Consider the following 15281-nt stretch of genomic DNA (forward strand, 5'->3'; position numbering starts at 1 on the left):
AGAATTATAACATTCAAAAACCAGTCGGAGAACACGTCAGCCTCCCTGGTCACTCGATTACAGACCTCAAAGTCGCAATACTCCAACAAAAAACTTTAAAAACAGATTCCAACGAGAAGCCGCAGAATTGGAATTAATTTGCAAACTGGACACCATTAAATTACACTTGAATATGGATGGGAGTGGATGGGCCATTACACAAAGTAAAACCTATTTCCCCATGCTAATTTTTTCCCCTACTGTCAGGGCAAAGCAGGTGCTTGGGGCGGCCAAGGGGAAGGGGCAGCACATCGGGCTCTTCGGCGGCGGGTCCCTCGGTCCCTCTCGGAGGGAAGGACCTGCCGCCGAATTGCCGCTGAAGAAGAAAGCGGTGTGGTGGAGCTGCCACCGATCACGAACGTCGCTTTTTTTTTTTTCCCTCACTGCTTGGGGCAGCAAAACCCTGGAGCCGGCCCTGCCTACTGTTACTCACACCTTCTTGTCAACTCTTGGAAATGGGCCATCCTGATTATCACTACAAAAGTTTTCTTTTCTCCTGCTGATTATAGCCCACCTCAACAGATTACTCTTGTTATAGTTAGTATTGCAACACCCGTTGTTTCATGTTCTCTGTGTATATATATCTTCCTACTGTATTTTCCGCTGCATGCATCCGATGAAGTGGGTTTTCACCCACAAAAGCTTATGCTCAAATAAACTTGTTAGTCTCTAAGATGCCACACGTACACCTCGTTCTAATTGTGAAAGGTTTTCCAGAGTCACCCCGCAACTTCCACACCCTCAGAGAAGCTCCTTCCCAAAGGGGCTTGGCATGTTGCTTCTACGGTGCGCTCAGAATTCTTTTTGTGTTAAGCGTCCTTCCAAATGTACTGTGAGGCGTGTACAGAACTGGTCTGACCTGATTTGATCCCAATGGCTGTGCCTGTTCTGCTTGAGAACTGTACTCCTTGATCTAATCTCACTTTTGCTTACTTGCGCCTTTCAAATTAAAAAGAGAGCACAGTTTTTCTTCTTCTACTGGAGACCTTGAACATTTCTTTTAAATTCTCTCTCTCCCTTCTACTATTACAGTTCCTGGAAGTACTTGAGTCAAATTTACTGCTGGAATAAGCAGATGCAACTCTATGAGAGTCAATGAAGTTGCACCACGGTGCAATCTGGCCCACTTACTGTATGAGGATTCTTCATCCTACATATCCTAGGGTTTCCTAGATAGCCCATCACTTGGATATTGAGGTGCTGCATAGGTAAATGATTGGCCAGATATTCAGATGACATAAACAGGTATCACTTCGTTGACTTCAATGGAGCTATGTCCGTTTGCACCGAGACCCTGGCTCTAGATAGTATACTAAGTTCCATAGTGGACTTCATAATGCTAATTAACATTTTTTATCATCAAAATGCTTAATAACATCAACCAATTAACCCTCAAAACACCCTGGTAAGAGAGGTGAGAAAATATTATCCCCACTTTAGAGATGAGGTGATGGAAACAGAAATTAAGACCAACATTTTCAAAAGGGGGCACTGGTCTTGGTGCTTCAATTTTGGATGCTCAGTTTGGACCTGAATGTCAAACATGCTAAGTACCCACAACTTCAGCTGAAGTCAAATGTGAGCTGTGGGATGTTTAGCATGTCTGATAATTAGGGCCAAGCAGCCCCAGGTTGGGCCCTGAAAAAGGGAAAACACCCAAAATGATGTCCTTTTGGGAATTTTGGTTGGAGGAATTTATTCACAGAGAGGAAGTACAGTAAGTGTAAAATCCTGGCTGCACTGAAGTCAAAGGGAGTTTGGCCACTAATTAGAATGCAGGAGAGCCTGTGCTCAGATAGTTAGACCTTACTTCTGTCCAATTAAAGGCTCATGTAAACTTTTATTTTCTTTTTCCCCTGACAGATTTTTGCCCCAGATCCCTAAATGGTCCCCCTCCAGCATGGAGCTCACAACCCCAGCTTTAGCAGGCCAATGCTCAAACCACTGAGCTATCCCTCTCCCCCAATTAAATTAGATCATTTCTAGTCTGTTGTGGAAAACTGAAAAGTGACCTTATTGTTTATAGTGAAACAGTGCTGAATCCAGAACCATGCTGCACTATGTAAGCTCTGGTCTTCAGTGCCTGTTTTAGGGCATGATCTTATAAAGTACCCTTAACTTTCACTAACTTCAGTGAGAGTTGACAGCATGTGGACCCCCAAGATCAGGCTCTTATTTTGGTTCAACAAAGAATCCTTACATTGACTATGCTTGTTCATCTACCTGGTCAACTTAACATTGCAAAAGTATTCATTTAAGGTGTCGCCTTTAAGTGGGTACTGCTGTGTAATTTCTTAAGCAAAACAGACAACCAATAGGCGAGTCAAAATGCAACAATAATCAATTGCCTCGTCACAGAGAATGTCCTTTAGATTTATTTACCTTCAAAAGCAACTGGTACTTTGTGATCCTCTGGACTGGCTTTAAGAGATAAGCATCTAGTGAAAGTTTATGATCCAGTTTACGCTGGCATTCCTGTAAGGGACAAAAGAGGAGGAAATCATACTACAACTCTTAGAAATAGAACAGGGGTACAAAGCCTGGAACTAAGGTTTAAGATCATTTGAGATTGAAATGTCTGTTGATTCAACAAGTCATATACTCTGTTCCTCGCACACCAGATTTCACTAGCCAATTTACAAAGGGACTTTCCCAGCTGTTCTGTGTACAATACAAACATCTCTGAATGAGAGCCAAGGTCTGGATTCAGATCAGATGGTGTTGAAATCCTGCAAGATCTTCTTGAGAGATTTCAATCAACCTGGTTCTGTGAAAGAGGTCTCTTCTGGTGTTAGATCTGACCTGGAACCAAAACTGAAGAGACGGGTTCATAGCCAGGAATTCCATCTACCAGCCTATTGAGTCTCTGATACACTATTCATTGACATGGTTGTCAAGTGCCTCCCAGAATTATAAAGTGTACACATAAATATATTTTCCTCTATAACTTTTTTTAAATGGACATGAATACAGAAACTTTCTAAAGAGAGATGGATGGGAAAAGGGGCTCTAACAGATTTGCATTGCCAGTTTGTAAATAAACTCTACCTGAAAGAAGAGGCTATCTCCACATTGTCTCCAGAGGGCTTCAGATCTTAGCTTGTTCTGACAGTATTTTTCATATACTTGGAGGTCCTCTTTCTGCAACAAAAAGAAAAGCTCAAGTAACTCAGGAGGAAACAATTCATTGAACGTTGATCATTAACCAGATCTCCTCTACATCTTCTATTCCAAATACATGAGATCGAACCAGTCCCTGGCAATAAGTCTTTATGGAAAAACCTATTGTAGAAACTATTTTTACTCTTTCAGATTTCATTACACTACTAAGATTAGCTTGGGTGGATTGCTTGGGAGGAGGAAGCTACAACGTGGTGGGATAGGCATATGAGTGCTTAGAAGAGAGGGCTGGGAGTTGAAAACTGACCCTCTAAGTCTCACATTGGGCACCAAAACTGCCTGTCATGAGTGGACATTTCTGAACACGCTGCCTCGAATTCATGAAAGTTTGTGGTGTGCTTTGAGATCTTTGGAAGTGCAGGTATTACCATTATTTGATACAAACCTAACAATCTTGGCCAAGATTTTCAAAAACAACTTGTAATTTTGGGTGTCTCTGTTTTTGGATCCTTAACTTGACGCACCTGATTTTTAGAGGGCAGGTGTTCAGTACTTTCTGAAAAATTAGTCTCCCTTATGTTCTCTCAAGTGGGGCATCCAAAACCACTGCACACTTCTGAAAATCTTGACCAACTTTTCTAGAAGTCCCTAAAAGGAAATTACCATGATCTGAGTGACAATCTAAATGAACTAAGCAGCAACATCTGAACACTGCAGGAAATCTAATAGAGTTTAGCTTAAATCCACAAGGGGGCTTTTCTTATCAAGAAACTTTTCCTGAGGAAGCTTTCTGAATTCTCTACTCTGAATGGTGCTGGAAGAATCCATCCTTCTGGGATTCAAGGGGGAAAAAGATGGATAATTACTTGGACAGCAATGTTACTTTGCGGTATATAGGGGATTAGATAATCAGTAATGCAAATTCTTATACACAATGCATGTAGTTCAATGCACTGGCACATAATAATATTTAGTATTTACCTAGGGCTTTACATACTCAAAACATTCCAGGGCCCAATCCTGCTCTCAATATCATCAGTGGCAGGGCCCCTACTAGGCTCAATGAGGTAGGTAATTCTTTCCCAATGTCACACAGGCCAGGTCTACATGACAAACTTTTGCCATCGCAAGTTACGTTTGCATAAAACAGTTGCAGTTAGTTTATCATTTGTGAGCATGCAAACTTGGCTCCTTGGGTCAGTGCTGCGCATATTCACCAGGAGCGCTTATTTCGATGCACAGCGAGTAGGTAGGTGTCCCAGTGTGCAACTCTGCACCAGCCAGCGCTCTGTCATTTGGAAAGTTTTAGCAATGCCTTGTGGGGCAGAAACAAGTCACGCAGGGGTGATTCGGAATGCAGAGTCAAGTTCCCACCTTGCAAACGTTCTCTACCCCCTAATACCACCTCTACCCCATAATTTTTGCTCCTAATGTTAAGATCCCACAAACCCTTGTGGGACTGGTCACTGTCTGCCACCTCCAACCAGTGGTGGATTAGCCACTGAGCCCATGCCCAGCGGCCCTGGAAAAAATCCGCCACCAGGTGGTGGCAGCCTGGAGCCCCGGCCGCCACGTGAGTGGGGCAGGGGAAGCCCCCATGCCCTGACCCCACTCACGGGCAGCAAAGCAGGGCAGGGAGAGGCAGAGTGGAGCAGGGGTGGGAAGAAGAGGGGCGGGATCTTGGGGAAAGGGACGGAGTGGGGGTGGGATCTGGGGCAGAGTGGGGGTCAAGCACCCCCTGGGAACAGAGGAAGTCGGGGCCTATCCGCGGGGCTACAGGGGAAGCCCTTGCACCTGACCCTGCTCTCCAATAGCAGCGCCGGGCGGGCACAGCAGGAGGAGCCCAGCGCCCCAGCCCTGGTCCGCTGCAGAAGTGCGGGGCGGGGGTGGTGGAAGCCCCAGCATCCGGATCCCTGCTGTGGCCATGGGACTGGAGGAGCTCTCGATCCACACATGCCCCGGGGCCATGGTGCACGGACAGAGCTTCTCTGGTCTTGGGGTTGAAGTGAGGGGACAGAAAGGAGCAAAAGGGGTTGTGGGGCAGCAGTGGAGGGGCAGGATGGGGAGACTGGGTGGAACGGAGTGGGTACCAGGGAAGGGACAGAAAGGGGTGGGGCTCTGGGCGGGGCCACAGGTGGAAAGGGTGGAGTGGGGGCGGGGTCGCAGGCGGAAGGATTGGGAAGGGTCCCCAAGGCCAGAGGAAATCTTAATCCGTGGCTCCGCCTCTGTCTCTAACAGAAGCTTGGAGCCTGCAGAGCTCTGCATTATTGTTGTGAGCATTGCAAGTACAGGGCGCACAATCCTGCCGTATTTGCAGGCTGCAAGAACCACCAGATCAGTGGGGAACATGACGATTTCCTGCAGGGCAGATTGCTGTGGGACATAGTGAGAACCAATACAAGGTTGTTAGTGGTGCTCACAGAGCAGCTGCAAATGGTGGAGCACCACTTCTGGGCCCAAGAACAAGCACCGACAAATGGGACCACATCATAACGCAGGCTTGGGATGACGAGCAGTGGCTGAGGAACTTTCAGATGGACAAGGTCACATTCCTGGATCTGTGTGCCAAGCTCATTCCAGCCAACCAGTTCAGGGACATCAAAATGAGAGTTGCACTGACAGTGGAGAAGCAAGTGGCGATCACACCATGGAAACTTGCAACACCGGATTGCTACCTGTCGGTGGGAAATCATTTTGGAGTTGGAAAATCCACTGTGGGGGCCACTGTCATGCAAATGTGAAGGGCCATTAATTATCCGCTGCTCTAAAGGACTGTAATTCTCAGCAACATGCAGGACATAGTGGACGGATTTGCAGCAATGGGGTTCCCAAACTGCAGTGGAGCAATAGATGGCATGCACGTCCCTATTTTGGCACCAGCATACCTTCCCACAGAGTACATCCAAGAGAAAGGACTACTTTTCTATGGTTATGCAAGCGTCGGTGCTCTACGGGGTGGTGGTGAGGTCTCCTCTAAGTACAGCATGTCGCTCTTTATTAAAGCAGCAGGTCTGCGTCTCAGCACCGGAATGACTTCTGATATGCCTCCCGCAGTTCCTTCACTTTCACGCAGTACTGCCACTGATCCCTGTGGCACCCCTTCTCCTGCATCTCCCGGGCAATCTGCTCATAGATATCCTCATTTCTCTGGCTGATCCGTAGCTGGGCTTGCAGAGCTTCACCTCTCCACAGGCCCAGGAGATCCAATATCTCCTGCCTACTCCAAGCTGGAGCACATCTGGAGTGTACAACCAGCATGGCTGGTTGGGCAGTTGCACATAACCGTGGAGAGCCGCTAGGTGCTTGCCAATATGGACAATCAGGAAAAGGTATTTCAAAAATTCACAGGGTTTTAAAGGTGGGGGGGGGCTTCTGGTCTCCATGAGCCCTAGTCAGTGGAGTTCACAACTGTGACCAGAGCAGTCAGTACAGGGCATTGTAGGACAATGGCTGGAGGACAGTTAGGGTCAACATAGGTCACTCATTGTCTACATCCATGCTACATTGACCTCAGTACATGGACCCTGGCTCCATGACGCTCGGGGAGGTGCCGTTACTATGTCAGTGTAATGGAGAGCCATGGTCCAGAGATGGGAGACAAATTTAAGTGTAGACACATGCACAACTAAGTCAATGCAAGGTGGCTTACGTCGAACTCACTTTGTAGTGTAGACCAGACTACTGTGAATCAGAGACAGAAGCAGGAGTAAAATGCAGGAATTCCTGGCTCTCTGTCCTGTACTTAGTCCACTAGACAATGCTGCCTCTTTGGGGTTGGCAAGGAATTTCTCTCCAAGGAATAGTTTTTGGCAGAGATGTTGTGGGATTGTCACCTTTTAAGCTGGGATCACCCATTAGGATCAGATCCAAAGGGGATGGGAGAGGACAGGGGAAAGCCAATGCCACCCTTCACTACGTTTCTATGATTATGCACTTGCAACCAAAGCACTATTCGTGGTGCAATTTCAAAGTGAGGCGCAAACTTTCCTTTACCTGAATAGGATTGTTTACGTATGTTGTCATGGAGGGAAAGTGGCAGTGGGTAGAGAACACAGAACTGAAAGGAATCAGAAAGGGTAATCAAGCATGACTACCTGCCCCTTGCCTAAAGAAAACAGATACGCTTCAGTGAGGGAGATGGTGATGGTCAATTCAAAAGCAGCAGCAGAGGACAAACAAACAAACAAAACAAAACTGTTCAGACTGGAGAAAGACGGGCAAGCAATCATCAACCTATTGGTCACTTGTCCTGAAGTAGCAGCCCTCTGTGTAAACATCATACACAGCGCTGCCCAAATCAAGGGGACACCAACTCAGACAAATGTTCTGTGTCCTTAAAACTAGCCTTTCATTACGGCAAGGACCGAGAGTCGCTGTCAGAAACGAGATTCCACAGAGGAATAATTAGGGCTATAGATGCAGAGCCAGATCTTCAACATCTCAAAGTTCAGGAATGTTCAGCTCCAGGATTTCCAACTCTAGATCTGCCTGTATATTTATATCATGCTCAGGGCCGGAGCAAGGATATTTTGTGCCCTAGGCGAAACTTTCACCTTGCGTTCCCCTCTCCCCCTTCCCGCGGAGCATCGCTTATTATAAACTTTCAATAATGAACAGTGCATAAGGTGGCATTGTTCATTAGAATTAATACACGTTTGGCTTGAAAATTTATTCATTTCATTATTTAGGCTACATATCTAGTCTACATATCTATCTGCCATGAGGCTGCATCAACTGAAAACGAAAAAAATGAAATTTTATTCCTGTCAGTTCTTTTTCTTGTTCACTATTAGAAGTAAAGGATAGAGAATACATGTCACTTACTAACAATGAGTCACTATTTAAATTTCATCAACTGTTTGATGTGAATATTGATTAAGAGATCAAGATGACTTTCCTTAAAATTAAGCAATGTTGATTGTAATTGGAAATTCACCCTTTTTAGTCACGCATACGTCTTCCTTCTTTCTTTCATATCAAAATCTGCTACATTTTATTCTACCTTTAGAATCCAATTATTGTTATTAATAAAATTTGTAAAATTAGAATGGCGGATACGCCATCATACAACAACTGACAATATCAATATGACAAATTTCAACAACCTACACACGCATATTCACACATGATAAACATATACACTCAAATACTTAACATACACACACAATTGACCCAAAGTATTAGCAAAATGATGCAGCAGCAATTGCCAGAGTCTTAGATCTGAAACAACTCAACAAAAATAGTTAGCCTCAGTCGACAACTTCCGAAAACTAGTAAACTTAGCATTATAAACAGCCTGTCATAACGGGTAATGGCTGCACGTGACGAGAAAAATTACATCATTGCCACTTTGTACTGTAGTGAAGCAGTACGCTTGTGCCACAGTGCAGAGCTGGCGTAGGGAGGGTTACCATATTTGGATACAATGTGATTGTCAGAGAGGGAAGACTTGGCTCATGGAACAATAACTGTATTAAGATGCAGCCTGTGAAAACGCTTGAGAAACCTTGACTTAAATTTCTTTGGTGACATGATGTAATATTCAGTATTGCCAACCTCAAACATTCAGAACTCATGAGCTGGGCCCCCCACAAAATCACTCCATATCTGACCTATCAGTCCTCATCCTCAAAGGAAAACTGCAAAACACTTTTCAAAAGATGAGCCTGGGAGCTTGAATTCAAAACATTGCTAGACATTAAAAATCGTGAGCTTCATAAAGATACTGGATTTATGGTTAATTACAACTACCTGCAACCCACTAATCTCCCCTTTTGTCCTGGGATTACAAGGGAGTTAATGGGCTACTTCACCTTGAATGGTCCCCTTGAATATGTGCTAACTACTTGTGCTAAACTATCTGTTAAATCTAGTGTTTAGCTGTGACACTGTTAGTACCTTTTCAGGCCTGAAGAACTCCGTGTAGCTCAAAAACTTGTCCCTCTCACTAACAGAAGTTGGTCCAATAAAAGATATCACCTCATCCACTTTGTCTCTTTTAAATAATGTGACAGCACAAGGGACTGTATATAATCATGTGTCCCTGTAGCTAAACCCCATCACCCTGGTCCTTTTCAAGTGTTCATAGTAATAAGTTCAATAACAGATTTGCAGCCCTTTGCCATCTCTACTTAAAAATGACTTGACAACTTTCCAACAACTGCTGAAAAGTGCTTTTTTGAAATGTTCTTTATAAAATAGGCCCCTCCCATATGATTTCATATTGTAAAGTTTGTCTTTAAGTTTAAACTAATATTTATTGAAACTTCTGTTTCTGTTTGACATTGACTCCGCTTATGCATAATATGTGTTTCTTACTTTACTAATCACTTCCTTACGTGGGAAGTGTGAAACCAACAGTCTTGGCATGATTTTCCTAGTTTTGTGGATGTGTTTTATAACCAGTTGAATTACTTTTTAAAATGTTAAGTTTCAGAGGGGTAGCCATGTTAGTCTGGAACTGTAAAAGCAGCAAAGAGTCTGTGGCACCTTATAGACTAACAGACGTATTGGAGCATGAGCTTTCGTGGGTGAATACCCACTTCGTCGGATGCATGCACCCATGCCCCTCCTGCCCAGGCTGCGGCCCGGCGCCCCCCCCAGGGGGCTCCTGCAGGCTGCAGCAAATGCATGTGGGCAGTGGCCCCCATGCACCACCCAGCTCTCACCGCACTCGGGCTCTGCGGCTCCCAGGCATGTGAGCCGCCGCCGGGGTGCAGGGCCCTGAGCCTGCTCCACCCCTGTAGATTGCCCACCCCTGACCTACAGTAAAGCTTTTACCCATGTGTCTGTAACGAAGTAGTGGCATGGCTGGCACTAATTATGTGTCCAAACGTGGTTACCACGCAGTAGTAACAACAGCAGTTCATTGTGTTTCACCCCTTCCAGAGGTTCTGGCTGGCACGTGATTGCTGGATGGCTTACACCCTTTTGTTTTGGGTTTTTCTGCAGCACAGACAGAGCACTCACCATGTCTGTGGCTTGGGAATCCCTCCATCCTCCCAGCTCTCTTTATGGTCGGACATCTATCATATGATAAGCAAACCCTTACCCATTAGAGGAATCCCACCGACTCTAACAGCGTCCACTGTCCCACGTGCTATTGATACTGCTCTGTGGGATCAATCCTGCAAGGTGTTAACCCTAATCCAGCAAAGCACTCCAGTACATGCTTAACACTAAGCATTTGAGTAGCCCCATCCCAGACTTAAAATTAAGCACATGTTGAAATGGTTTGCTAGGTCAGGGTCAGAGTGATCAGCACCGGAAAGGTGCATGGCTCTGGGGAATTCTATCCCAGCCTGGCCTACTGCGGGACCATGTTTCCCAGAATGCATTGCTGCAAATGCAGCCGGGCAGCGGCTGCACAAACACCGTTGTGACGGCACAGAAAGGCAGTTGTGTGGACACAAACTCAGCTGTGGTACTCGTGACCCCAGTTACAAGGTGATCAAGCCTTTAACCAGTTACAAAATCAGGTTAAAAGTTGTCGTGTGATCAGACCAGGCCACAGGGAGCATTCGTAAAACAGTGACAGTCAAAAAAACAGCCACAACAGGCAGTATTCTAATCATACGCTCACTGGGCTTGACCCGCTACTGTTTGGCTCCCGCTGGAGCGCCACTCCTCCTAGTGGGGCTTCACCAGTGTAAAGATGGAATAAGTCACTGGTGAATCAGCACATTGTTTGCTTGGCATGGACTATGAACAATCTAAATAATCTGCAATCAACACTTTATGATCAGCACCTGTTGTGTTTTATTTGTCTGGTAAAATGCCATGACAGTGTCCTATAAGTATGATTTCAGAGGGAATAAAGAATAGTAGCTGGCACGTTGAACAAACCCAATGAACTCTTCACTTGATTGAAACCTCAGTTCTATATTACATTCACTAGCTGCCCATAATTTGGGCTCCAGTCCCGCTCCCTTTGAAGGCATTGTGAGTTTTCCCATTGATTTCAGTAGGCACAGAATCAGACCTTTATTATTGTTTCACATATGGCTAAGAACAAGGTTTGTTTCCACTCAGAAGGAGCTTCACCTTCAAGAGCAGCCCTTTCGCATTTTACCCGGTGCCAAAGCAAACACGGCTGTAACTACAGGAGCAAGCCAAAAGCCTTTTCTCAGTGAGAAGCAGAAAGCTGCCAAATCGCTGGGAACACAAACACACAGCCATGTTTCTGTCTGCGTCTCGCCCTGGGCACAGACCAATTTTTTTGGAGCTGCTGTGGCTCCTTCTAAAAACAGCCCAACGCGAGGGAAGTCCTTGAATCAGAAGAGTTATTGTGTCAGAGAAGAGATCCCAGGGTGAGGATTTTGCTCTTAGTGAGGGATTTGAATGATGAGGTGAAGAAAAAGTCTGATCTGACCTCTTATTCAATAGATTGTTTTAATGATTTATTTGATTGGTTCATAGAAGCTGACAGATAGAAGAGACAAAGGGTCTGATTTTCTTTTCACTTTACACCAATTACACCCAGGTAACCCTATTAACATCACTGATTTATGCTGGTGTATGTGAGAGGGGAATCAAGCCCAAAGTCTTGTTGTTCACAGAGAAGGGCCGCAAGCTGCAAAATTTAAATCCAGATTTTGCGGATCTTCAGACCAGAGCTTTCGCTCTGGCCCATTGTAAAGACAAGGGGCATTTGCAAAATTTGGATCCTTTGTTGGTTTTTGAACACCTCAAAGTTCTGGCCTGTTTGGACCTGAGGTTTGCGATTAGTCCATCCCATCTCTGATATCAACCTCAGTAGGAGTTTTGCCCAGTTAAACTCCAGACTAACACGGCTACCCCTCTGATACTTGCCCAGTTAAGGACCTCAAACTGCCCCTTACAATAACGATTGTTTTATGCTTTTTTATGTTTTCATTCATTACAATTAACACTGACTATAAGAAGTAGCTTAGAAACACACATATTTTATTGATTTTTATTACTAAAACCCTTTGGACCTGAATATTTGTCATGAATCCAATAGTGAAGGGCCTAATTAACTTCATTTAATTATAATTAGAGTCTAATTATAGAAGTATAATAGTCCCATTAGTACTATTCCCCTCATCCCAAACAACGTTATAAATTATGGGCCTGCTTTTTAGAAGTGTTGAGTACCCACAATTCCAGTTGAAGTCTTTGGGAGCAGAGTGTGCTCAGCACCTTTGAAAATTAAGATATGTATGTTTCACCCACACAGATATCTATATAGTCCTTAAGACATGAATTCCTTCACGTACCATGGAAATACAGCCATCCCTGGGGTGGGACGCAACAGACTGTCAGACAGCTGGATGATATTAGAACAATGGGAGAAGGACAGGTTATGACCCAAGATGGTAGGACAAATCTCATCTCTTATGAAAAGTGGCGTGGGATCTTTCATGGTTACTTAGAGCAGACAAGAACTTGGCTTTTAACATCTCAATCAAAAGAACCAATCAGAGTAAACTGCAGGGAACTAAATCTGGGTACAGTTTTGCAAACCCTTACTCATGAGAGTAATTCCATTGTCTTTAATGGAAATACTTTAAATGAATCAGCATTACTCACGTGCGTAGATGATTGCACAATCGGGCCCTTTATCCCAGAAGGATAGAAGGCTAAATCAGCTCTTAGAATTTGAACCTGTAGCTCTTGCAAGTCCAGTTAGTCTAAAAGCAACATCTAACACATGATGCTAAATTTCCCAATATAGCCCGTAGAAAACTGGTCCCAGAAAAGGGAACTGCTTTGAAAGGCAAAATCTTATCATGGTTTTCAACTCCTTTTTCTTGCTCAATTTTTAATAAACTAACATGTTTTAAGACCAGCGTGTCTTAATCACGTTAACTACTTTTTAATTTCCTTGGAGTCGAAGGCAGGCTGTTTTCCCACACACATAATTCCTGATTACTGTGTAGGGCCATGCACGTCAGCCTCAGATATTCAGTAAACAGCAGTTAGTGACTTGTTAAAGAAAAATTAACAGCCAGATGGCTTTAGGAACATAAATAATTCATCACACACAGTTTTGCCTGATAGACCCCAATAACCAAGGAAATGGAAAACCCAACTGCAAACGTTGTGACACAGAACTGCGGAGTATGTCACAATCTTTTTTGGTTAACAGATGCCAGTTACTTCCACAAGCTTCCTATTCTGAACACAATACTCTGGTTTTGTGAATTAGCCAAAGCAAGAAAGTATTCAGGAGGAAACCGGCAAAGCAGCTTTTTGGAACAACTGCACTGCAAGCACCACCAGCTTCTGACGTGTCACTTACAACAGGGCTGTGCTAAATGAGGCAGGACTTGGGAAAGCTGGCAGGGGAGCCGGAATTACAGGTGGTTACCCACAAGGAGCCATTTTCTTAACTTGCTCTGCACTTTAGCATGTACATCAAGCAAAGGCAGAGGTGGCTATCTGCATGCTGGGCTGCCCAGTGCAGAGAAACAGCACTGCCTGGTAGCCTTGGACTTTCCAGTGAGTGGGGCTCACTCCACCCGCTTAAACAATCAGTTACCATCACAACAGAAAAGTACAGGAGACCCATGCTGATGGGTAGATTCCATGTTTATTCAGCTGGAATATTATGTACAGTTCTGGTCACCCGTGTTCAAGAAAGATGAATTCAAACTGGAACAGATGCAGAGAAGGGCTATTGCAGTGGGATGATCAAGGCAATGGCGAGCCTATGCGTGTGTCTACTCTGCAATTAAAAATCCACAGCTGGCCCATGCCAGCTGACTCGGCTCATGAGGCTCATGTGGAGCTGTTTCATTGCAAGGTAGACTTCCGAGCTCGGGCTGGAGGATGGGCTCTAGGACCCTGCATGGTAGGAGGATCCCAGATCTCGGGCTGCAGCCTGAGCTGTAATGTCTACACCACAATTAAACAGTCTGGTATCCTAAGCCCTGCAAGCCCAAGTCAGCTGGCATAGGCCAGCCACATGTTTTTAATTGCAGTGTAGACATAGCTTAAAAGAGGTTGGTTTGGTTAGCCTAACAAAACAAAGGCTGAGAGGGGCTATGATTGCTCTCTGTAAATACATCAGTGGGTTAAACAGCAGGGAGGGTGAAGAGCTATTTAAGCTAAAGGACAATGTTGGCACATGAACAAATGGGGATAAAGTCATCATGAATAAAATTAGGAGGAGGTTTCTAACCCTCAGCGGAGAGAGGTTCTGGAATAGCTTCCCAATAGGAGTAATGGGAGCAAATGACCTAAGTAGCTTGATAAATTTATGAATGGAATGATAGGATGGGGTTTTCCTCCGATAACAGGGGACTGGACTCTGTGACCCAAGAGGTCTCTTCCAGTCCTACGTTCCTAAGGATTGCTGAATTCTGTGAATAAGTTAGAACCCAATCTCATCTAAATTAGTGGTAAAACTCCAATTGACTTCAAAGGGAGCAAGTCACAGACCTGATACAATTCCACTGCCTCAGGGAGGAGGCAGGATTCCAGGGATGGCCCTAGGAGGTTGAGCTTCCTGTGCTCTGTGGAGCTCAACATCTTTGAGCTTGACGGGATAGGGCTGGAGCCAGAGGATCTCCTGCTGAGCCATTCTCTTACCTGTGGTGGGGCTGTGTTTGGGGTGCACAGGGCTACTGTGACCACGGAGTTGCCTGGGGCCAGTGTCAAGATCTCTTCCTGTCACTAAGGCAACCAAAAGGCTCCAATTCAAACATCTACATTAATTAACAGCATCAATCTTTTCTAGACCCGGGCTCAATCCAGCAGCATTTACTCATGCGAGCGTGCCTTATTCACACAAGCAGACCCATGGATGCAAATAGGATGATTCAGGTGAGTATGGGCCAAGCCATTTGTGTAAGCAACTGCTGTAGGACCAGACTCTCAGTTTTATACAAACCCACTGTTTACTTACTCTTTTTAAAAAGCACCGACCAAGAAGCTCAGGGTTCTCAATGCAATTTTCCAGCTCCTTAAGGAAAATTCTGAGAGGGAGAGAGGAAAGGCATTTCCAAGAGATCAATACATTTACACGGTGTGGGGGATATGACACTCTGGAACCCCCATATTCGCCCCGGGATAGGATTATATGTTTTGTATAAAGTATGCCCTCGTGAGGTAAAGTCATGATTTGCTGAAACTCATTGTTCTGTCAACATAAGTAT

The 15281-nt window shown here is 44.8% G+C and overlaps 1 protein-coding gene across 1 annotated transcript in view; it reads right to left on the reverse strand.

Moving 5' to 3' along the window:
- MCF2L2 (MCF.2 cell line derived transforming sequence-like 2) overlaps nucleotides 1-15281 on the reverse strand; it is a 296032-nt gene that overhangs the window by 39603 nt on the left and 241148 nt on the right. Inside the window, exons 19-21 of the mRNA XM_045031256.1 lie at nucleotides 15032-15101; nucleotides 3088-3180; nucleotides 2422-2514 (exon numbers count right to left, since the gene is read on the reverse strand). Coding sequence (XP_044887191.1) covers nucleotides 2422-2514; nucleotides 3088-3180; nucleotides 15032-15101 — 256 coding nt within the window. The remainder of the gene's footprint in view (nucleotides 1-2421; nucleotides 2515-3087; nucleotides 3181-15031; nucleotides 15102-15281) is intronic.

Source organism: Mauremys mutica, chromosome 9 (assembly GCF_020497125.1).
Source record: "Mauremys mutica isolate MM-2020 ecotype Southern chromosome 9, ASM2049712v1, whole genome shotgun sequence".
Classification (NCBI taxonomy): domain Eukaryota; kingdom Metazoa; phylum Chordata; order Testudines; family Geoemydidae; genus Mauremys; species Mauremys mutica.